Source organism: Lacerta agilis, chromosome 8 (assembly GCF_009819535.1).
Source record: "Lacerta agilis isolate rLacAgi1 chromosome 8, rLacAgi1.pri, whole genome shotgun sequence".
NCBI lineage: Eukaryota > Metazoa > Chordata > Lepidosauria > Squamata > Lacertidae > Lacerta > Lacerta agilis.
In genome coordinates, this window is record NC_046319.1 from 62,603,441 (window position 1) to 62,626,433 (window position 22,993).

Genomic DNA, 22,993 nt, shown 5'->3' on the forward strand with positions numbered 1-22,993 from the left:
CCCCATACTAGGATTGGCAGATACGAAGGATGACTGGACTCCTGTACCTTTAACAGTTGTGCAGCAGAGGAAATGTTGGTTGCTGCTTTTCTTACCTCTGCGTGACAAGCTTGTTTTCATAAGTTGTGGATAGATCCCTTTTCTTTCCTCTTTTCTTCACCTTCTGCTACTGTACCCACCTCTCCCTGAGGTGGGGGGGGGGGGGCGGCGGCTTTGTAGTAGTGGATCTTGCAGTGGTAAGGTATTGGGCCAGTTCAGACATAACAGTCCCTAGCACATGGCAAAGAGAAGTCTCATTCTTTGGGATATCAGTCTTTGCGCAAGAGGCAGAGCTTTGACTATCCACCCCACCAGCTTACTGAAATGAGTTGCTTCCACATAAAGCTACATAAAATCCCACAGGCGAATTTGCTATGCGATCAGCATGACCTGGCACCCCCTGGGAGTGGGGGGATCTAAAGCTAGGATAGACTTTAGGGCAGGTGTAACTGCAATCCCCACACTGGAAAGCACTTCTGGGCTATAAAGAGTACGAACCCAGTATGTAGATCATGCTCTCGGGTTATTTCACTATGTGTACGCAACTGGAGTGGTGGAGTCGGCTTCTGTTTTGTTGCAGGCACACCATGTAATGGCCGATGTCTATGTGATTGTTTCATGTGGCCAGCTTTATATGTGATTGGATCATGTCATTTCCTACATGGAAATACTTTCATGGAATTGAATAGATGGAGATTCCCTGATATTAACAAAGGGAAGGGTGATTTCTAATAATTAAGAGGAGATTTCAGGCTGAATGTGCGCACATGCAAGGCAGGTTTGCTTAATTTGAGGAGAGCTGGATGCTAGAAAATGAGCCAAGTACTGTGTGTGTTCTCTTCATTCCCTTCTCTTTTTATCATGTTATCTCATCCAAGCCCCATCTTGATTACTTTAATTAAGCCCATCCTAGCCACACCCCCTCCCTTGGACTCACCTTAATCTGCTACTCGTCTGTACATCTCTTCACTTATTATCCTTTCCCTTCTGAGATTGGACACATAATAATGTAAGCTCTCTGAGGGAGAGACTGTCATGTCTTTTGTTTCTGTATACCACTTAGTACTGTACAGTGTTGGAATTAAACAAAGATACAGAGGTAATAGGACTGTGTGGTATGTTTCTTTATAGTTTTACTTTCCATTAAATGTCAACACAATTAATATTTCTGAAAACAAAGCATCTTGCTTAATTGCAAAGCTACAATGAGTGGTGAATCACAAGCACTGCATGCAAAAGGTCCCAGGTCCAATCTCCTGCATTTTCAGATAAGACTAAGAAAGACTCTGGAAACCCTGAAAAGCTGCTGCCAGCCAGTGTTGACAATACTCAGCCAGATGGACCAACAATATAAGGCAGCTACCTATGTTTTTGTGACTGTTACAATAGGAATAGTGGTGAGGTGCAGATTTAACTTCATATAAAAGCAAAGTTTAGTGGACTGAGTAGGCATATCTCTACACAACGGATTACCGGTAGTTTTTACTTGGAACTAGCAGAACCATGAGATTTATGCATGCCCAGCCCCTGAAACTACAGTTACAATTCCCAGGACAGGGTGGGGGATGCTGTGACAGTTAAAAAGACGTGAAGCATACAGTGGTACCTCCGGTTACGAGCTTAATTTGTTCCGGAGGTCCATTCTTAAGCTGAAACGGTTCTTAACATGAGGCGCACTTTCGCTAATGGGGCCTCCCGCTGCTGTCGTGTGACTTCCACTCGCATCCCAGGGCAAAGTTTGCAACTAGGGGCATCTACTTCCGGGTTAGCGGAGCTTATTACCTGAAGCATTCATAAGGAGGACGGTACGTAACACAAGGTTCCACTGTATTTTGAAGGGTTATTGTGTATGGCGGTGTGTATGTTAACTCTACATATTAAACAAAATAATACAAAAATATTTTCCTTTCTGTGCACTTGGAATCTGTTCCATTAGTCCTACTAGGTATATATTTGTAGTGCAGATATTTCCTATTGGATTAGGATCAGAGTTACTCCACTCAGACATAAAGCAAATCACTGTCTCCTGCCTAGTCTACTGCAAGGAGTGACTGAAAGCGGTAAGATGCGCGAGAAGGAGGAAAATGTGACGATCAAATTAGTGAGGCAGATGCACCAGTCCTATATTTTGCAAACATGGTTCTGTGTGCCATTCTGCTTTGTTTCCAACTGGGTTTTAACAGCTCTACCAATCCTATCCCAAAGGATCAGATAAAATGCTTGGCAGGTATTCTGTGGAGTGGAGGAAAGCAATCCATCCATGAGAGCTGGAGAACAGAGAGGAGAATCAGGCTGGATTGATGGGAGTGATGGAACATAGGACTCTTAAGTGTTTTTTTTTGTTTATACAAAATGTCAGTTGTTTCTTTGCATGGGTTGGGCTAGATGACCTTCGTGGTCCCTTGCAGTTCTACTATTCTATTATTCTATGATTCACAGTATTTGTAGGCTGACCGATAATAAAGTTCTCTGGGCTGCTCATAACCTAAAAACCCAATTGTAAATGAAAACAAAAGCAACAACAGGAGTCTAAAAACAGCTTAAAGCTGAAAAGGACTAAAAGGCCTAGTGTGAAAAATAAGTTTTCACTTGTTGCTGAAATGTCACCAAAGTAGGTGTTAGGCAGGCCTCTCTGAAGAACCAGGCATTCTATAGATGGGGCACCACTGCTGAAAAGACCTTCTCTCCCATAGCTAGCAACTGCACCTTACTTGGCAGGAGTTTTTGGAGAGCTTCCAAAGAAGGATTGGTATGTGTGTATCCCTTCAGCTGCCTTGTCCCAAGCTGTGAAGGGCCTTAAAGGACCCCAAACCAGCACCTTGAATTGGATCCGGAATGGATGTGAACCAGTGAAGATGGCAAAAACGGTGGCAGAATGTGCTCATCATCATCCAGTCTCAGTTAACAGCCTCACAACCAGATGCTTAACAAACTGAAGTTTCTGAACCATTTTTTCAAAGGCAGACCCATGTGCAGCGCATTGCAGTAGTCCAAAGACATGTATACAGAAAGCTACCCAATTGGCTGTATACTTTACCATAACCCAGACTCTGTGACTGTCATGCAGAGTAGCTAACCTAACCTAACCTTTCTCCGTCTTTTTTCATGTTGAAAACTAGGCCGCAACCCCAGCTGACTTGCATTGGTCCCACACCCACCCTTGTATGTTTTTGCATGAATGTGATGGCATTGCTCACCCTCCCTCTGTGTGTGTGTGTGTGTGTGTGTGTGTGCATGCATGCGAAATATAAAAAGGCCAACTCCATTGTTTCAGCTGCGGCCTGCCTGATCTCTTCCACCCCCACCTCCCAAGTACAGTACTGTGAAGCTCTTCTTTTTCCCATGGGTCTGTTCCATCCTTCCTTGCCTGTGTTTGTGCTTTTTATTCCTAGAGCATGTTGTGAAGAGGAATTGGGGGGGGGGAGTAAAATGTTTCTCCTGCTAGTGCGTAATTTTACCACGGTGCCTAAGTGAGGGACAGAAGTAAATTGACCTTTTAACCCTTTTTCCTACCAAGGGATTAGAGCCTGTTTCCTGTTAAATCTCTTCAAGAACCAGTTCTATCCTGTTTGAGAGGGGAATGCATCTTGTGTATGTGGGGGGCAAAGGGGGGAGGAAAGAGATTGTTATTTAACCTTCTTTCTCCTCTCTCCCTTCCTATATTTATTTCTCTTCTCCCCTTTTCTGGAATTGCAGCTTGGATTTGCAAATAATAACATTCCAGGACGCTGTGTTTGTGTGTGTGTGTGTGTTTGTAGGTTGACTGGTATATTTTAGGTGGCAGTTGCATGCCGCTGCTAAATTGTTCTGGCTTCAACTCTTGCCCAGGGAAAGGGGAGGTGCAAAGTGGAAAATTGCTAACAGGAAAGAGCCGGAAGGCGGAGGGTGATAAATATTGAAAGGGTGGGATTTAGATCTCTGCTCAAACAGCTGTGGTGGCTAGAGTGTCACACTGTCTCTCCACAGGTTTACTGACCCATTTCCATTCACACGGCTGCCAGTATCTTAGCAACTGCAACCGTCCCCCAAGATAAGGCGCTTTGCCTGCCATTACTGACTGTGCAACTGTGTCAAGGTTAGCCTGCACCCTAAAAGCCTAACCGCCTTTGCATGCCCCCCTTCACTTTTTCCCAAGGAGCCGGTGCAGAGTGTTCTTACACACACACACACACACACGTGTGTGTGTTTGTGCAGACAAAGGCAATGTCTTGTACATTCAGCAGGATGTTGTGACCAAATCCTAAAGCAACTGGGCTGCTGCAGGTGAGGGTCACATGTTGAAACAATTCCCTGAAAATAAAAAAAAATCCCTGCTGTTAGTGTGTGTGTGTGTGTGTGTGTGTGTGTGTGAAAATCCCTGCAAATAAGCAACCAGTATGATGGTGAGTGAGAATCTTGCCCAGCTCTCTGCCTGCTGTGCTGCTTTTCTATTTGTGTGTGGTTGCTGGTGGGGGTGTTGTTTTTAACATCCCTGAGATTTCAGAAATGACATTCTCCACCTGCACATCGATTGTGCATTCTCCTATTTGGTCCTGCTGCATGTGAACACCAGGGCCCCCTGTATTGTGGAGGGAGGGAGGGAGGGAGGGAGGGAGAGAGAGAGAGAGAGAGAGAGAGAGAGAGAGAGATCCGGCAGCTTCCCTGGTTTCCTGCCAGTGTGCTTCCTGGATCATGAACGGCTCTTGTGTGGAATACTATATTCTCCCATCAGTGTAGCAATCCAGGGACATGCACTTGCGTTCTCTTTGGTTGCAACCCTAGCATGAGGCAAGACGGAAATAGCTACTTCTAGGTCTGGGTAGGGGTACTGTATACGATTGGTGGCAATGGTCCTTCTCTCTCTCCCCTCCTCCCCCCACTTCCCGCGGGGTCAAGTTTGACAGGGGGGTGGGATCACCTGCCTGTCAATCACTTGAAATCACAATGATGTCAGGTGACTTGATGTCAGATGCAGAGCAAGCAGGCTTGGCTTACCCAAAACAGCCTTGTGGGCAGAACGTGGAGGCCTCACAGGACTGGTGAGGCCCATGGGTCAGAGGTTCCTAACCCCTGTTTTAGGTGGTAGAATGCAGGTGCTGTGAAAGTTCACAGAGAGGGAAACTGATGAATCATGAGACACAGTCCACCATAAAGTGGGTCCTGTAAATGCCTCATTGAAATCAGTGGGACCTTCAAGTGGAAACAAATCCTTTTCCTTCCCAGGAGGCTTCTGCAAGAGAACCTCTAGATGGATTGTACCCCATTTTGTTTATTTTAAAAAATTATACCCTGCTTTACAAATAAAATTATTTTCAAGGTAGCTAACAAAAGATATGCCAACCATCTCTGAAGCACGTCTTACGAAGCATCACAAAACAATTTACAGAACAGTAAAAATGTATATAAAACAATTATATCTATAAAAACTTTTTTTAATCACATATAAAACAATTAAACAACAACAATTACATATATGTAATCAATTTCAAATCCAGTACATATATCTATCGGGATGATAGACAAGTGCCAGAACAAAATAGAGATGGTTTCCCCCCAGTTGCTGCCTTCCCTAACCTCTGAAAATGTGGTGATGAGGCACCCGGATAAGTGCCTGCGTTGATGAGCTAATATGACAGATGGACAGGTTCATGTGGGAACAAGCGGTCCTCCTTTGTGAGGTGGGGTTTCATTTCTTCTTCACACTAAAGTGTGACAGAATTTTGAGAAAATAGGATTAAATGCTGAGAGATGGTTTTTCTAGACAGATTTATGGTATGGGGGCAGGTTGTACCTACCCTTTGTTTAAAAAAAATTAATAAAGTATGTGTGTATAAGCTTTGAGTGTGGGTGTGTCATAGCCAGTTTGTTTGCTGGGGGGAGAGAGATTTGTCAGACCTTCTTTGGGCACAAGCTCCTTGACTCTCACAGTTCTAGCCAGCTAAGCATGTCCAATGGATGACCAACTATCTCAATGCCTAGAAAATTCCTGCTGTGGTTCTCAGGCCTTTGAAAACAAGTTACTTAGTGGCAGAAGCTTTGCCGTGTTGTGTTATTGGGTTTTTTTTTCTTTCAAAAATTGATCGGAATTTAAACTGTTTTGAGTTACATGTAGGAAGAGCTTGTTTCAGAGGCTGTGCACACACTGTACCTTTAAAGCACTTTTGAAGCATATTTCTGCTGCCAGAGAGTTATGGGCACTTTAGTTTGTTAAGGGTTGCTGGGAATGGTAATGCTGAGGGGTAAACTACAGTGCTAAGAATTCTTTGAGGGAAAGGGTGTGCTTTAAATGTGTACCCAGCCTTTGCTTTACAATATCCCCCACCCCCTCGAAAAAAGCGGAGGGTATAGATATCATGAAAAACTGGTCTGTTATATAGTAGTTCCCTGTTCCAGACAGCTGAAAGTCATATTCCTTACAATAATTAAAATAGTCACCGTACAAAAGAAAAAGGAGAGAGAAAAATAGTTAGCATCCTTCCCATCGGTCTGTCAGAATTCTTTCTTGGAATAACCTATGAATATCAAAGATAGATTGTCTTCAGAATTCTATCGTATTATGTGACTTGTGTTTCTAGACAGATGTCTATGAAGATATCTGATGCAAACCGTTGCATTCACCACAGTATAATGCAGTGATGAGAGAAATGTCATGTTTGGGGTGTGAGAATCACATGGCGAAATTTGTTTCTGGGTGGGCTGCAACAAAGTGGAAAACACCACCCACATCCGTTGAGATGGTTAAGGGTAGCAAGCTGGTTGATGTCAGCAGCAGTGGGGAATCTGTGGCCAAGGTGTTATAACAATATGCAGATGTGAGGCTGATTCATTGTTTTTTTTTGGGGGGGGGGGTTTGATCAAAATTGTAAGGGTACTTACCATGTAGGACTAAAAGAAAAGAAAAATGGACAGCATGGCCCAAGAAACCCTGATGACTCAGTCTGAAAGGCAGATATGGAGACATCTCTCTCGCAGAACAAAATCCTACAAAATGTACCTCAGGGTGGTTAATGCATTTCCATAATGGGTGGTTAGCATTCATGTAGCCCCAGACAACTTGATCCACAAAAGTATCTGAAAAGGATGTCAGAGTGCACTGCAGTATCAAAATATGGGGCATGGAGCTTGCATCTTTCATTTGTCGGCTCCCATATCAGCCCCACCCTCCTATGTGCAGCACATGGGGAAGCAGTCCTGGGTGTTGAAGTGAATTAAAGTGGTACCTCGGGTTACAGACGCTTCAGGTTACAGACTCTGTTGACTCAGAAATAGTACCTCAGTTTAAGAACTTTGCTTCAGGATGAGAACAGAAATCGTGTGGTGGCGGCACAGTGGCAGCGGGAAACCCCATTAGCTAAAGTGGTACCTCAGGTTAAAAACAGTTTCAGGTTAAGAACGGACCTCCAGAATGAATTAAGTTCTTAACCCGAGGTACCACTGTACTCTATAAAGACAGGGGTAGGCCTGGACACCAAATGCAGCCCTCTGGGCTTCTCTATGTGGCCCAAGGACTTTGCACCTTCCCCAGGCCACACCTATCACTGGGCCTGCTCTGTGTGGTCCTTGAGGGCTTTTGCCTGGCTGGAATGAGGCCTTGGAGGGCAATAAAGGCTCTGTCCTGCCTGGGGCTCTTGTGCATAGAAACTTCTTGCCTTTTGTGTGGTTGGAATGTAGCCTCCTGTGCAAAGGTAAGAGTCACATCTGTTGCTCTGCCCTGCCTTTGAGGGAATGTAGCCCTAAGGCTGAAAGGGGTTCACCATCCCACCTCTAAAATGTGCCGTTGTTGGACTCCTATCAGCCCCAGCCAGCATGGCCAATGGTCAGGGATGATGGGAGATGTAGTTGAACAACATCTGTAGGGCCACAAGATCTCTACCCATATCATAATGAATTCTGGGATAGTTTTGAACTTTTGTGTACTTTTTTTCTTACCGCATATCTGTTCCAAATGATGGTGCTCTTTCAAATAGTTATCTTTGTTTCCTCTGTTCTTTCCCTCCCTTCCTCCACCTGTTTTTCATCCTAACCATAAAAAATACACAATACGCTTTCCTCTGTTCTAGTGTCTTTATCTTTGGATGCAAGGCAAATAAATGAGACAAGTCGGAGTTGGAAAGGAGGAGAAAATGGCCTGTTTGCTGACCTCATCTGCTCTCCAAAGGTGTTTTCAAATCATTTGTACCGCTGTTGGCTGTTCCTTTAAAATTGTGGTGGGACACCTGTGGCCTTTTGCAAGCAATCAGATCTGTGCTAATTGAGGAGGGATTGGTGTGTGGTGGGGGAGAGAATGTAAAGCTGATGGACAGATGGAGGGAGGATGGGGTGACTGGGAGAGGGGTGCTGTGATTTGCAGTGCTGCAAACCCCGTCCCTTTTGAGCTGTTGCTGCACTCATCATCATACGCACCCCAACTCACTTTTCCTGTGGATCAACAGCCCTTTCTCCAGAAAAGGTTCTCACCCCTGTCTTAAAGGCACTTTAATGCCTAGCACTTGCATAGGCATCCAATGTACACAACACAAACACAAGTAGCAATGTGTTTGGAGCATAAGCCTTTCACATCTTGACTTAGGCATGTACTTTGGGCTTCCGTTATCTCAGGCCCTACATTCTGTAACACAGGGAGAATTTTGCGATGTGTAAGAGAGACCTTACTTTATCCTATCAGTAGTTAAAGCAGAGAAAGGGCATTCTTTGTGCTAGCTATGAAAATTGGACAATCCCTTTCTTTACCTGGTGGTTTTAACTGGTATTAATAGTGTTGTTTTAAAGTCATTTTATTGTGAGCTGCCCTGGGCTCCCTTTCTGGCAGAAGGGCAGCTTATGGGGAGCTTTAATGCAGAAGGGCTAACACTCAGTGTTAGAGCATCTGCCGTGCATTCGGAAGGTCCTAAGTGTAATCCCCAACATCTTGAGGTATGGCTGCAAGAGAGTCCATGCCTGGAACCCTGAAGAGCCATTTCCAGTCATTGTAGCTACATGGATCAGTGGTCTGACCAAGGCAGCTTCCCATGAGCATAGCCAAGGATAGGACAGCTCCCCCCATCAAGTAAAACAATAGAAATACTTAACTAACTGTCTAATCATGTTGGTCCTGCCCCCCCCCAAACAAAAGTCCTGCCCCCCAACAATGTCCTGTCCGCCAACAAAAATCCTGGCTATGCTCATGCCCCTTCCTATGTTCTTACGCTATAAATTTTAAATAATGGATAATAATATTGTCCAACCTTACAGGGCAGTCGTGAGGATTCCTGATATAATATGTGTATAATGTGTGTGAAAGCCTTTTGAGCAGGGTTCTGTATGTGTGCATGCATGTACAGCCTTCCTAGGACTGTGCCACTGGGGACGGGGACTATGTGTTTGAAAGCTCACCCATGTCGAGAGCTTCTTGCACCTGGAAAGGTTTATGGACCCAGATGTGGGAGCAAAGATGTTTTTCGCTGCTTAAAAATAGGACTGTCACCCTATTAAAGAAACTGTAGCTAATTGTATGAATTTTAATTGATTGGTTAATTGATTACATTTGCATGGATCCAAGTATAAATAAAAACGATAGTTCAGAAGGAACTTTTCTTTGTGATTTAATAACACTCTGTTGCCTTAATTGTAAACGTAAGAGGAACAGCATGCTGAAGCAGGCTAGCTGTAATTCTGCAACCAGAATTACAAAGAAACGCTCTGCTCCCATTTTGTGAGAGAGTGAGGTTCTATTCTCAGGTGTGATGATATACCTGCCCCTCTTCCACTGGTCCCCTTTCCAGCCATTGTGAGCCCTGTGCATACTTACGCATAGATGGGAAACTTGTGGCCCTACAGCTTCAGTCAGCATGGCCCCGGTAGTCAGGGAGGAGTGGGAAGATTATTGGTGGGAAAACAGGAGTGGTATGTAAATGTATTTAAACAAACAAACAAACAAACAAACAAACAAACACCTGCTTCCTTGAAATATGCAGAGATTCCCTTTGATCAAAAGTTTCCCCAGTGGATTACTCCAATAGATGATTGTAAACCAAGAGTCTTCAACCTTTTCAGATCTAGGGCACTCATGTTTACTCCCAACATTCATTTCAGGACATGCTTCTTCATTTTATACCACATATTTCTGCTGAGCTACTGCTGCTGTTGCAATCTGTCTTAGATCAGACTACACCCCACTAGTGGGTTCTAGCCTACCAGTAGAAGACCCCCCCCCCAAGTAAATAGCTCAGCTCTCTACAGGAGTGCTTGTGGATACCACTCACATGAATCTGAGCATGACATGGTCCCAGCCTGCAGTTACTTTATCCCTTGACTTGACTGCTCTGTTCCAGCCATGGTTGGTGTCCATTGGCACGGGTAGGGCAGAAAGTAGGGAGGCGAAAAGTAGGTGGAGCTACAGCCAGTGGCAGTTGGCCAATTTTAGTTTTGTCTTGTTCCATGTTGAGTTCTACAGAGTCTAAGGAGGAGGAAGGTAATAGCCAGTGTCACCTCTTGGGCTGGTTGAAAGTAAGAAGGTAGGCAGGTGGGGACTGGCTGAAGGCAGATGTGAGTTCAGTGGGGCAGTGCCCCATTTGCCACAGTGGACCAGTTGCTACTTCTATATTCCAGCCACCTACTTGATAATCCTTTTGTCTGTCCTGGTGTTAGGTAATATATTTGAGAGAAAGAGAGCATCTCACTGTTATTAACACAAATAGCTAAAGAAAAGGCGGGCCTTCCACACTTCTAGAACTCTGCCCATCTTTCACCCTCCTCACTGCTGCTTCCTTGCACCTGGTCACTCCATCAGCTCAGGGCAGATTTGCAGGAAGGAGGTGGGTCTGAGATGCACAACCCTATCCAGCATATCCGGATGGGGGAGCCTAAACAAAAGGCCATTGTGAGCGAGTGTTTTGGCCACATGATTTTAGAAGTAGCTCCATACGAATCAGGTATGTGGGTGAGAGCAAATGGGCCCCGAGACAAGCTCTTCCTCCCCTCCCTTGGCACACTACGCTCAGTGAGCTTCTCAGATTCATGGCGAGAAGCAACAAAGATGATTTAGATGGCTGATTTATTAAAAATAATTAAAAAGCGCTAAATATGCTTAACTCAGCCAAACAACCTCCTATGGAAGGGGGAGGTCTGACCCATCTGCCACATGCATGAAGTGGCTACGTTCTGACTTAGGGAGAGGAGCAGGAGAGGCAACTGGTTTTTTGTTTGTTTGTTTGTTTGTTTGTTTGTTAAGTTCTCTGACTTAGCACTTCCATGGAAAACTTGCATTGTGGCATCTTCTCCACCCCATAGTGACCTGTAGCTTCCTCCCTCCCTCATCTGCAACCTACTGGAAGGATCAGTGCAGGCGTTGCTTTCCTGTGTGCTTTCACCTTCAGTCATGTTTGCGAAGCCCTGCGAAGCCCAAAACTTCCCTAAACCTCCAAATGATTTTGTGCAGCTGTCCAGTGGTTTGAGCATAAACTCCCTGCCTTAGGTGGAGTCACAGCCGGGCTCAAATAACTTCGAGCAGAAGCTGGCCTTGTGCTCTGCTTTGTGCTAGCTGTGAGGGATGCCTTGCCTTCATATGCCTAAATGAGAGAACGCAGAACCAGTAATGTGCAAGCTTTATAAACAGCGTCAGTGTGACCACAAGAGGGCAGCACCTCTGCCTACTTCCACCATTTGTTACTTATTCCCATGCACCTTGGCTTTAGCCTTGAGACTGAGATAGCAGTGCCCTTTTATGGAACCATCCATCCTGAATTCGGCAGAAGCTTCTTGCCCGCAAGGTAAATAAACCCGTAGTTTAGATTCAGACATACTATTCTTTCCCCTCTTCCTTTCTTATCCCTGTCCTTCCTCACTACTCCTTGTAAACCACACATAGAGCTCAGAAATTTAAAATATAAGGAGTGCCTCTGGAACGCTTGCTGATCACTGCCTCTGGGCATGGCTGTTTTTAAAGGTCCTCAGGCCGAAAGCTAGAGAAACTCAGAAGGAGGCTTGAGCAAAGAACATTAGTGGTCCCCTTTATGTGGCACGTGGCGGGATGGGCAAATTGAGAGGACGTCCCAGGAGTCTTCTGCCCAGTAATGCAAGCCAGCTAAACCACATGCATCTATTTATTTGATTCTGTTTGTGAATTGCTTCCCATAAAATGCCTCACAGTAAAAATATCAACAATTAAAAACAATTTCATTTATATAAAAAACAAAAACAGTTTCATAATGTAAAAATAATTTCAAGTCTGATACATACTGGGATAAAGAACTCCACTTTAAAGGAGTTCTTCAGTAGGTTTATTGTGCAAAAGGGGAGAGTGGAGGTGCTGCCAGTCATTTCTGCTTTGATCCTCCCCTTGCACAGGCAGTATAAACAACTAGGAAGCCTTGGCTCCCCATTATAACTGAACCAGACAGGGATCAAGTTGTTTTTGTATTCGTTTTGCCCTCCAACAACCTATAATCAGCAAGCCAGCAACGTATCATGGCCTCTGGTTGGCTAGAAACCATGGGTTGGTTCAGGCATTATGGGAATCCAAAGCTTTCTGGTGTGTTTAGCCTTCAGACTTACATTCCTAGCAGCAGAAGAATGAAACCAATTAACAGTTCACTTTATACAGTGAAGCGTTACTCAGACCTTGAAAGCTTTCTTTAAACAACACAAGTTGTTCAAAGGATATTTATTTAAATGAATAAAAAGATCTGCACATAGTAAAAAAAGATAAGGTGCGAAGTGAGCTTGTGTGAGGAAACTGGCATAGCCGGGGTGCCACCATCAAGAAGGCTCTCCAGTGTGGTGTAGTGGTTGAGAGTGGTAGACTCCTAATCTGGTGAACTGGGTTCGTGTCTCCGCTCCTCCACATGCAGCTGCTGGGTGACCTTGGGCTAGTCACACTTCTTTGAAGTCTCTCAGCCCCACTCACCTCACAGAGTGTTTGTTGTGGGGGAGGAAGGGAAAGGAGAATGTTAGCTGCTTTGAGACTCCTTCGGGTAGTGAAAAGCGGGATATCAAATCCAAACTCTTCTTCTTCTTCTTCTTCTTCTTCTTCTTCTCCTCCTCCTCCTCCTCCTCCTCCTCCTCCTCCTCCTCCTCCTCCTCCTCCTCCTCCCCATAGCACATAGGAAGCTGCCTTATGCCTTACAGTGCAATCTGGTCAGAGCCAGCCCGCCCATGAGGCAGGGTAAAGTGCCTGCCTCAGGCTCCGCTGACCTCAGTGCTTCTACCACCACCAGCAAGAGGGAGATGTTCCTGTTGGCGTTGCCATGCCCCTTCCTCGCCCCTGGGTGGAGAAGCTGAACAGCAACACTTTTAGGAGCATCCCTGCTCCCGCTGAAAAAAATGCAGGGCGTAAGGGGTCACTTTTCATTGGGAGCTTAAACGTTTGCAAAAAGTGGCACGTTACCCTTTTGGGCTCAGTCCTTTTAACAATCCTAAATCCTTGCTGGGTGGCCTTGAACAAGGTACACTTATCATAATCTACCTCAAATAGCTGGTTTTAGTTATTCAAACAGATAAACCCAGGTATGCCAACCAAGTTCCTTTAGATGAAGGGCAGGATAGAAATGTGACTCTTCCCCCAAAGCCAACAACAGTAACAACAACAATCCAATGCAAACTGTTTGCATAGAGAAGAATACCAGAATAATAGATCTGTAGAGTTGGGAGAGTCCCAAGAGTACCAACCTCCTACAGTGCAAGAATCACAGCTAAAAAATTGCTGGCAGGTAGCCACCCATCCTCGTGCTTAAAACCTCCAATGAAGGAAAGCCCATCACCTTCCAAGGTATTCCATCTCACTGTCGAACAGCTCTTGCCATCAGAAAATCCTTCTTAACATTTAACCAGAATCTCTGTTTTTGCAACTTGAATCCATTGGTTCGGGTGCTGCCCCCTAGAGCAGCAAAAAATAAGCTTGCTCCATTTTCTAGGTGACAGTCCTTCAGTTATTTGAAGATGGCTATCACATCACCACTCCACCTTCTTCTCTCCAGGTTAGACATACCTAGCTCCCTCAACTGTTCCCTGTGAGACTTGGTTTCTAGAGAATGAGCTATGAGTCAGGAAATGCTGCCTCAAATTTCCTCAGCTATGACCTCACAAGGAGGCCTTGAGCAAGCTGCCAAGTCCAAATCTCACCCACCCACCAGCAATATGAGGCTAATGTATAGTGGCTGGAAGAGATGAGTGAGATAATATATGGGCAGGGCTTTGAGCACTGTGGGAAAGTACTAAGTGGTGGCATGGGTGCAGGGTAAGTATGTTTGCCTTTTGCTATCTGAAGTGACTTCAGTCTGCATGAACTTGGAGCTCACTCCTAGGGGCTGAGGTTCCTTCGCCCCCACCCAATAATTTTTTTGAGGAGGCCAGTCCCCTCCCCAAGTTGATGGGCATTGCCATTCAAATGCACTGTGTCATGTGATCAATTATGAGGGGCGGGACTTACCTGCCCCCCCCTATTTTATTCAAGTTGGCACCCCTGCGCAGGAAGCACTACTGTCTTGGCTTTGCATGCAAAATCTGTGTTTTCCTTCCCACAGTAGCACATGGGGGTGTAGTCCCAATGCACAAAGAAGCACTATAGGCATATTGAACCTTTCGTCCATCCTGCTCATCTCCCCAAACAGCAGCTTCCAGGGGTGGTTCTAGGCCAAAAAAGCTAACAGTGATAAGGACCCCTCCAGACTTTGTTAGTCTTTGTTATTCTTCATTGTTGTCTGAAACAAGACATGTCAGAGCTGTTCTGGAAGCCACGTTTCCAGCTTGCACAAGTGTGCTCAGTAGGTGAGGGAATGGCACTCCACTCATGTTCAGAAGCACGTTTCTTGCATTTTATTATTTGCATGATCTTGGTCAAACGAAGCCATCCTTAGATCAGAGACCCTTGGCAGAAATAAAACGAGGCAATCAAATGCCTTTGGTCTAATTAAAGCAGTCCTCCACCTGGCAGATTCGTTATCGGAGCTGTAAGCCATTGGGGCAAAAGGCCCCATAGCTCAAACCATATGCTTCTGTGTTGCAAGGGCGTTCAGAGAGTGAGAGTGCCCTTAGCTCAGCAAGGGCAGGCAAAGACTGAGGAAGCTGCCCTTTCAAGGAGCTGGGCAAAAGGCCTCTCCCAGTCCCCCCTTTCCCTCCCCAGGGAATTCATTCCACTTTTTACTCTCCACTCTTGCTTACTCATGGCGCCACCATTCTCCACCCTTTGCATCGTTTAGGCCCTGGGAGAACTAGAGAGGGGAAAGAATCGCTGTGTTTGCTTGGAAAGCTGGAGAAGGAGAGGCCACTCCAAATGCACAGAGCAGGAACAAAAGGTCTAATGTGCCACGGACTGGGGTGAGCGGAGCCAAGAGCTTTTTTCATTGACCCTGGACCTTGCTGACCGGTCCGCTCCCCATGTGATGCTCCAGCAGTCCCATGGATCTTGCCCTTCCTTTGAAAACACTGTCAGGAAGGATTGTGAGTCAGGTGGGGAAGGCAAAAGGGGGATCCAGCATTTTTCATTCACAAATGTCCCTTGGGAAATTTACCCCCCCCCCCCCGGTGATTCCTCCTTTCTAACCCCAATAGTTTTCGGTTTCTGTCTTCTGGAAACCTTTCCTTTCATTGAGCTACATTGCAGGGGGTTTCCTGAGAGCTGCAGAGGGATGGGATTGTTGCCAGTGCTATTTTTCTAGAAAAAGAGCTACCAGAACTCACCATCAACACCTCCCTTGCTCTCTTACAGTGGCAATGGCGCCCACCTAAGAGCTGCCAGAACAGAGTTCTGGTTAGTTCCAGCTGGGAAAAAAACCCTGATTGTTCCTATTATTTTCATTTTATCTTTATTTTACATCTTGTTATGGTTTATGTGGAAATTGTTTCAATTTGGTTTTGTAGTGTTTGGTGTTTTATTTATTGCTTATGACTACTTTCATTATAGGGATGCAGGTGGCGCTGTGGTCTAAACCACAGAGCCTAGGGCTTGCCAATCAGAAGGTCGGCAGTTCGAATCCCCGTGTCGGGATGAACTCCCGTTGCTCAGTCCCAGCTCCTGCCAACCTAGCAGTTCGAAAGCATGTCAAAGTGCAAGTAGATAAATAGGTACCGCTCCGGCAGGAAGATAAACGGCGTTTCCGTGCGCTGCTCTGTTTTCGCCAGAAGTGGCTTAGTCATGCTGGCCACATGACCCGGAAAAACTATCTGCGGACAAATGTTGGCTCCCTCGGCCAGTAAAGCGAGATGAGCACCGCAACCACAGAGTCGTCCATGACTGGACCTAATGGTCAGGGGTCCCTTTACCTGCGGGATCTGATTTCTTTCCGCAGGGCCTGTAAGACAGAGTTGTTCCGCCTGGCCTTTGGCTTAGAATCAACCTGATCCCCTCCCCTATTCCGAATCCTATTCCGAATAGGATTCCTCGCAAGAAACGGGGAAAGTTGACAGCTATGATTTGGGGACTTCCCTGGCTTTTTTCTGGCCCACGTAGGACCAGTCTGGATAGTTGGCCTTGATGAAGATTTGACACTTTCTTCTCCAAAGTTTTTTGATTTGTGTTTCTACTGAAATGAGGCTGCACTTTAATGTTACATTTTAACCTTGTTTTTAAGTTGTATTTTTATCAATTGTTTTATACTTGGTTTTAGCCTCCCTGAACCCAGTCTTGGCTGGGGAGGGCAGGGTATAATTTTTTATTATTATTATTATTATTATTATTATTATTATTATTATTATTATTATTACCTTACTTTCATTATGTTTGCAATTAGTTTTTTTTTTTAATGCTGTAAGCCACTTTCGGCATGGTCTTATCTATGGAAAGGTAGCATACAAATAATAATAATAATAATAATAATAATAATAATAATAATAATAATAATAATTTATTTATACCCCGCCCATCTGGCCAGGTCTCCCCAGCCACTCTGGGCGGCCTCCAACAAATACCAAAATACAATACAAAGTCACAAATTAAAAACTTCCCTAAACAGGGCTAAAATTATGACAGTATGTATCAGATACTAGGGTGGGGTGGGCAGGAGATATATAAGGATCCGCTAGCAGATCACTGTGTGGTTTGCAGTATGAACCTACCCAGGCCATGAGATCATCCTCTGAAGCCCTTTTTCATCAAGTGGTCTGGAGGATGGCAAAACGAGAATAGGCCTTTTCTGCAGTGGCTCCCCATTTGTGGAATGCTCTCCCTAGGGAGGTTTGTCTGGCACCTTCATTATTCACCTTTAGCTGCCAGGCGAAAACATTTCTCTCCAACCAGGCCTTTGGCTGAGTGACATCCAATGTCCTTTTAATGCCCTTGTGGGAGGGGGGATTATTGGTTAGTTTTTGTTTTTATTTTTATGTGTTTTGTGGGTTTTATCTTGCATTTTTATGTTGTGAACTGCCCTGTGATCTGCAGATGAAGGGTGATGTACAAATTTAATAAATAGTAATACTAGATTGGCAAGTGTTTCTGATGACCAGTTGATTAATAATAGAAGTGGTGAGATGACTTCCCCACATAAATTAGGCTGCTGAAAGGAAGAAAGTTAACTAGGAGCGCTCTTTTGTGTGAAAGGACTATGAGGTCCATACTATTCTTGGGCAGGAAATAAATTTCAAGGCTCAGAGTTTGCTCAGAGGCACCCTTTTATTTTAGTGTGTGTGTGTGTGTGTGTGTGTGTGTGTGTGTGTGTCTTTTGAACCAGGTGCTGGTTGGTGGATCTGGTGTTCTAGAAAAAGAACAAAAAAGTAGATCGTATAAGCATGAATTCTGCCCATCTCTCTGCACACCAAGTTTTCACAAGGCACAAGCCAAGCCTTTTGCTCCACAATGAGTTGAGAGTGCATCTTGTTACACACACACATGTCTCTGCAGCTGCACAGGTTGTGAAGAATTATTAGCAGCTCAGTGTAGTGGTTAAGAGTGTTGAAGTCAGATGAAGGAGGCCCGGGTTCAAATTTCTGCACATGGAGCGACCTTGGCCTTGTTGGGAGCGACCTTGGCTTGTTGGGAGGATTAAATTGGGATAGGGAAGACTACGTGCCTTCCTGAGCTTGGAGGAAGAAATGAAAAGGCAATAAAGAACTAACACATTGGTGGATGACCTGCCTTTTTGAGAAGCGTGTTTCCCTCCCCTAGTTCCTAATCTTTTGTGATAATGATGATGCACACGCTGCCCTGCCCTCTCTCAAACTTTCTGGCATTTCAGGACAGTTGGAGCCAGGCTGATCTGCCTTTTCTGATATTATTCCAGGGAGGGTCCTTTATCTCCTAGCGGGTGACTGTGACCAGAACCTCCTTCCTTCTTCCTTCTGCAACCCACAAGGCAACCTGCAGTAGGACCAGAGGTCTTGATGAGTCCCCAGTAGCTGAGGGTCTCCTGCCTGATGTCTGGGGCTTGACTGCTTTCCCCAATATTAGTGTTCTTACTTAAAGGATAAGGAAATTCTTGAGGAGCTTCCAAAGAACACTTTTGCCTGGGACGCAATGGTTTTGACCCGATCTCAGATTCCAGGCAAGCTTGGAGCAGAGTTGGGGGAGCATATGGCTCTTCTGATGGTGCTGAACTCCAACTCCCATCAGCCCCAGCCAGCATGGCCAGGGGTCAGAAATGATGGGAGTTGGAGTCCAACAACTTGGGGGCGGGGCTACAGGTTCCCCACCCCTGGATTTAGAGCCTTGGAGCACAGATTTGTTTATCAAAAGAATGTAATCCTGCTCCCAAATGTGCTTGTGCCATCTTTTCAACCTCAACCCAGTGTGAGTCAGGAGAATAATGACTTAGCACTAGCAGAGCGTAGACCAGAACCAGTCCCACAATGCTCTTGGCTCAGTGCATGGATTAAAGCATATGAGGCCTTGCCACAGGATTCATTGTTGGCCACTAGAGTAGCTGATCTTATAAAATTACTATCTTGCCTAACGTTATTTTGAAAGCAACAGCTGTTAGGCAACATGCAATGAAAAGGTTCACAATAAAGCTCATGAAAACAATCAATGTACAAATTATTATTATTATTATTATTATTATTATTATTATTATTATTGCCATCTACATACATAGTGTTTTACTCAGTACAGTGTGACAGGTGCTTATTCCAACATGTTATCATTTTAACTCATTTGTAGTTTTACTGTTTTGGGTCGCCTGTACACCGCATAGAGATGAGAGTGGTTAAGCAGTATAGAAATTGTTGGAAAAAATAAATAAACAGGCCTGCAATCCGAATGATGGTATTTATAATTTGCATCACTTTCCCCAAACCTGGTGTCCTGGTTTTGGATACAACCACCCATCATTCCAGGCCATTGCTCAGGCTGATGTCCAAGACTTCTGGAGGAGACCATGTTGCGAAGGCTAATATACGCTACCCAAAACTAGCAAAGGCAGTGAAAAGCTTGCTTAAATAACACCGTGCAGCATTGTTTGTTACACTGTGTGGGTAATGCTATGTGAGTGTGTACTGTTTAAACTCTGCATTCAGATTCTGTGTTCCATTCCTCCTGGTGAGCTGGGCAAATCTGAAGTTTTTCAAGCATGTGCCCTGCCTGGATTGACACCACAGCTGCTTCTAGGCTCGTATTGGTCATTGCAGTGGTAAAATGGTTTATCTAGACTATTTTAGTTAAGTGGTGTATACAGGTACATTGGTTAAATAACTGGGCCAGGCTAGATTGCCAGAAGCTTTTGTGGTCTTGTCAACTACACCTCAGATTACAATTTTGCACATTTGGAAGGGGCTGCACCACATTGGAATAGTTCCAGAAGTGCTTCACACAGTTGGGGGAAGTGTATTACTTAGAATGGGTGCTATACAGCGAAACAGTCCCTACTACACTTGATATCTATAAGGGGGAGACGCCTAGTGCAATAGTGGTGCTCATGCTTCTTGAATGGGGGGGGGGAGGTGTTCATTATGGTCAGCTTCACTGTAAATAGTGTGTGCTGTCTTATGCCAGGAATGAGTAACTTGTGGCCTTCAGATATAGCAGAACTATAGCATCCACCATCCCTGATCATTTGACCATGTTGGGTGGGTGCTGAGGGGAGTTGGAGACCAACAACTTGGGAGGGGCACAGGTTCCCCTTCTGTTTCTGCTCCTCTTTTACATTATGTATCCCATGGTGGAGGAAATACCCTCCCATGTGGAGCTGGCTGGCTTTGGACCTGCATACTCCAAAATGGGGAGTATAAGGTCAAACTGTGGACCTTGCTGTGGCACTAATTGCCACTTTGCAGAGTGTACACGCATTAGCTGGACACGGAATGCTTTATGTGTACACTTTATAATGTGAATTTGGAATGCCACAAACATGCATTGTACACACACTGAGCCTCTTGGGCTTGCCAATCGGAAGGTCAGCAGTTCGAATCCCTATGACGGAGGGAGCTCCTGTTGCTCTGTCCCAGCTCCTGCCAATGTAGCAGTTCGAAAGCACGCCAGTGCAAGTAGATAAATAGGTACCGCTGCGGTAGGAAGGCAAACGGCGTTTCCATGTGCTCTGGTTTCCGTAACAATGTTCTGTTGCGCCAGAAGCGGTTTAGTCATGCTGGCCACATGACCCGGAAAACTGTCTGTGGACAAATGCCAGCTCCCTCGGCCTGAAAGTGAGATGAGCGCCGCAACCCCATGGTTGCCTTTGACTGGACTTAACCGTCCAGGGGTCCTTTACCTTTTTTTTACACACATCAGCAGTTACAAAGCTGGCTTTGCTTCCATAAGGACATGAGAAAGGACCTGCTGGACCAGAATAAAGGCACACTATTCTCACAGTGGGCAATCAGATGCCCCTATGAGAAACCTATAAGTAAGACCCATACATGTACAACAGATCTAATATTTGTGCCAATTTAATAGCACCAGTAGGTGGTGGCCAGCATAGTTTCATAGGACCTCTTTTTATAAGCTGGCCTGTGATTCTGTTTTCCCAGCTTCCGCCACCTGTTTGGAATGGAAGCTTGGGAAGAATTTTGGGGCAAAGGGGAGCTGGCATTTTTCTCATCAGGGTGGTTGCACACCACTTCCGGAATTGTCTGCATGTATTCTGTTCAGACACAGTGATACATTGACATGGAATTTGGCCTCCCACGTATCTCAGGTTTTGTTGTTTTTCCTTAAGAGAGCAGGTTTTAAATCCTTCATGGCTGCAAAGAAAACCTTTTAACGGGCCTGGACAGAACTTTTGCTGATTGAGAAGGCTGAGGCATCAGTACTCCTGCTGCATAGTTTTCCTGTCTTCTTTTGCTACTGTGTCCTGACCCTACTGCCCATTCAAACAGTCCAAATTCTAAATTCCAAACTCCCTATCTTTTTGTGGCCATGTTCCTTGCTCTAGACTGAAATAGTTCTGTTTATTTGAAAACCTGAACCTTCAAAGTGGATTGCATGGTGCAAAATAAGCCAATTTGTTGACGCTGATTTACAGTGCAGAGAGAGAGGAATTTTGAGATTTCTCAGAGTAGAATGTGGGTGGGGCTTTCTTATAGGGAGGAATGCCATTGGCCTCTGCCTAACCCATCAGAAAACTTCTGCCTTGTGCCTGTTTAAACAGCAGGAGATTGCAGCTTTGGACAACATAAATATCCAACTGGTTTCACATTCTCTCTAGGTGACCAGCCTTCCAAGTGCACGACGGAAGGAATATAAGTCTGTGCTGCATGTGAAATGCCGTACGCACACACAGGACCCTAGACACATTTATAATACAGACACCTTTACCCCCAATTACCTTTGCAGGTTGCAAGCTGTTTCGGGAGTCCTTGAAAGGGTAGGGTGGCGTGCATTTTGAATTGCCATGCAGAGAGCAGACTCCCCGGCGGTTTTCCTTGGCAGCAGTGCTGCAAGGGTTAATTGAGAGTTTGCTGTTCCTGCAGACAATTAGTGACATCTCGCTGACAACGCCACACTGAGCTGCTTTCTAGCCACCCCCACCCCCACCCCTTCCCTGCGATTTCAGCTGTTTATTCAGGGACTTAACAATTGGAATTCTGACTGGAGGAGCTGGCTCCCCTCTTTGGCCTTTGACCTCTGGTTGCTGTGGAAACTGTATCCCATGTAGGACTCTGATGTCAGGGTTGCTCAGTCTGAATTCACAATCTCGAAACTCCCTTAAAAGACAGTTTTCAGATTGCTTCTCTTGTGCCACCCGCCCCCCTTTTGCATCCCACCCACTTTCCCTCCCTGCAGAAGCAAGAGTCAACTTCCTTGGTAATAAGTCCCTTGCCTTGTTCCGAACCACCATCGGTTTCTGCTCCAAAAGCATTCCATAAAATGCGGCAGTTTTATGCTGAAATGAAGCCCCGAGCAAGAGTCCAGGGCATGCCTTAGTTGAGGGGGAGAAGAGGTTTGTGCAGTGATTGAGCAAGATGATTAGGATGTCTGGTTTGGGCTGTGGTTTCCTTGTATGGTGGAACACTTTTAGCAACAGCTGAGTGTCAGGTTCTGTGTTGGCAGCTCTGCCAGGTCTGATTCTGATTATGCCAAGCTGCTCACATCCAAGTTGGCCTTTCCAGAAAACAGCAGAAAGCACAATGAGTGTGGAGAAGGTACCTTTTCTGCTTCCATTCACCTATGTCTAATTTTCTTTTTTCAAGGGGGAATTCTAGGCTAGACTCCCATCCAAGTGACATTCAATGTGGCCATACCATAGAGATGTTTAAAAGAAGGCTTGGGGCCTTTTTATTTGGCCAGGTTTGGGGGCTCTGATATCAGTTGTTTTATGGGTGTGGTTTTATTGGCATTGTCACTGCTATTTTTATTGTAGTTTTACTGTGGGTTTTAAAAAATCCACTTTTGGTTGCTTCCAGGCCTTTTTAGACATATTCCTCTTGATCTGCTTGCATGAACTTTGTGGGGAGGTTAGACAGTGTTTGCTATATATGTGAATGGAACCTGAACCTCTGGGATAGCTCAGTCAGTAGAGCATGAGACTCTGAATCTCAGGGTCGTGGGTTTGAGCTCCACGTTGGTCAAAAGATTCCTGCATTGCAGGGTGTTGGACTAGATGACCCTGGTGGTCTCTTCCAACTCTACAATTCT

At 45.2% G+C, this 22,993-nt stretch overlaps 1 protein-coding gene across 5 annotated transcripts in view; it reads left to right on the forward strand.

Annotated features, from left to right (window-relative positions):
• The window catches only part of AHDC1 (AT-hook DNA binding motif containing 1), a 181,960-nt gene that overhangs the window by 98,798 nt on the left and 60,169 nt on the right, over nt 1-22,993 (forward strand). The window contains exon 1 of one of the 5 annotated variants that reach the window (XM_033157894.1): nt 11,518-11,765. The exons of the other annotated variants lie outside the window; for them this stretch is intronic. Within the exon in view, the coding sequence (XP_033013785.1) occupies nt 11,720-11,765 (46 nt within the window). The 5' untranslated portion in view covers nt 11,518-11,719. Of the gene's footprint in view, nt 1-11,517; nt 11,766-22,993 lie in introns of those variants that run through there. 5 annotated transcript variants of the gene reach the window in all.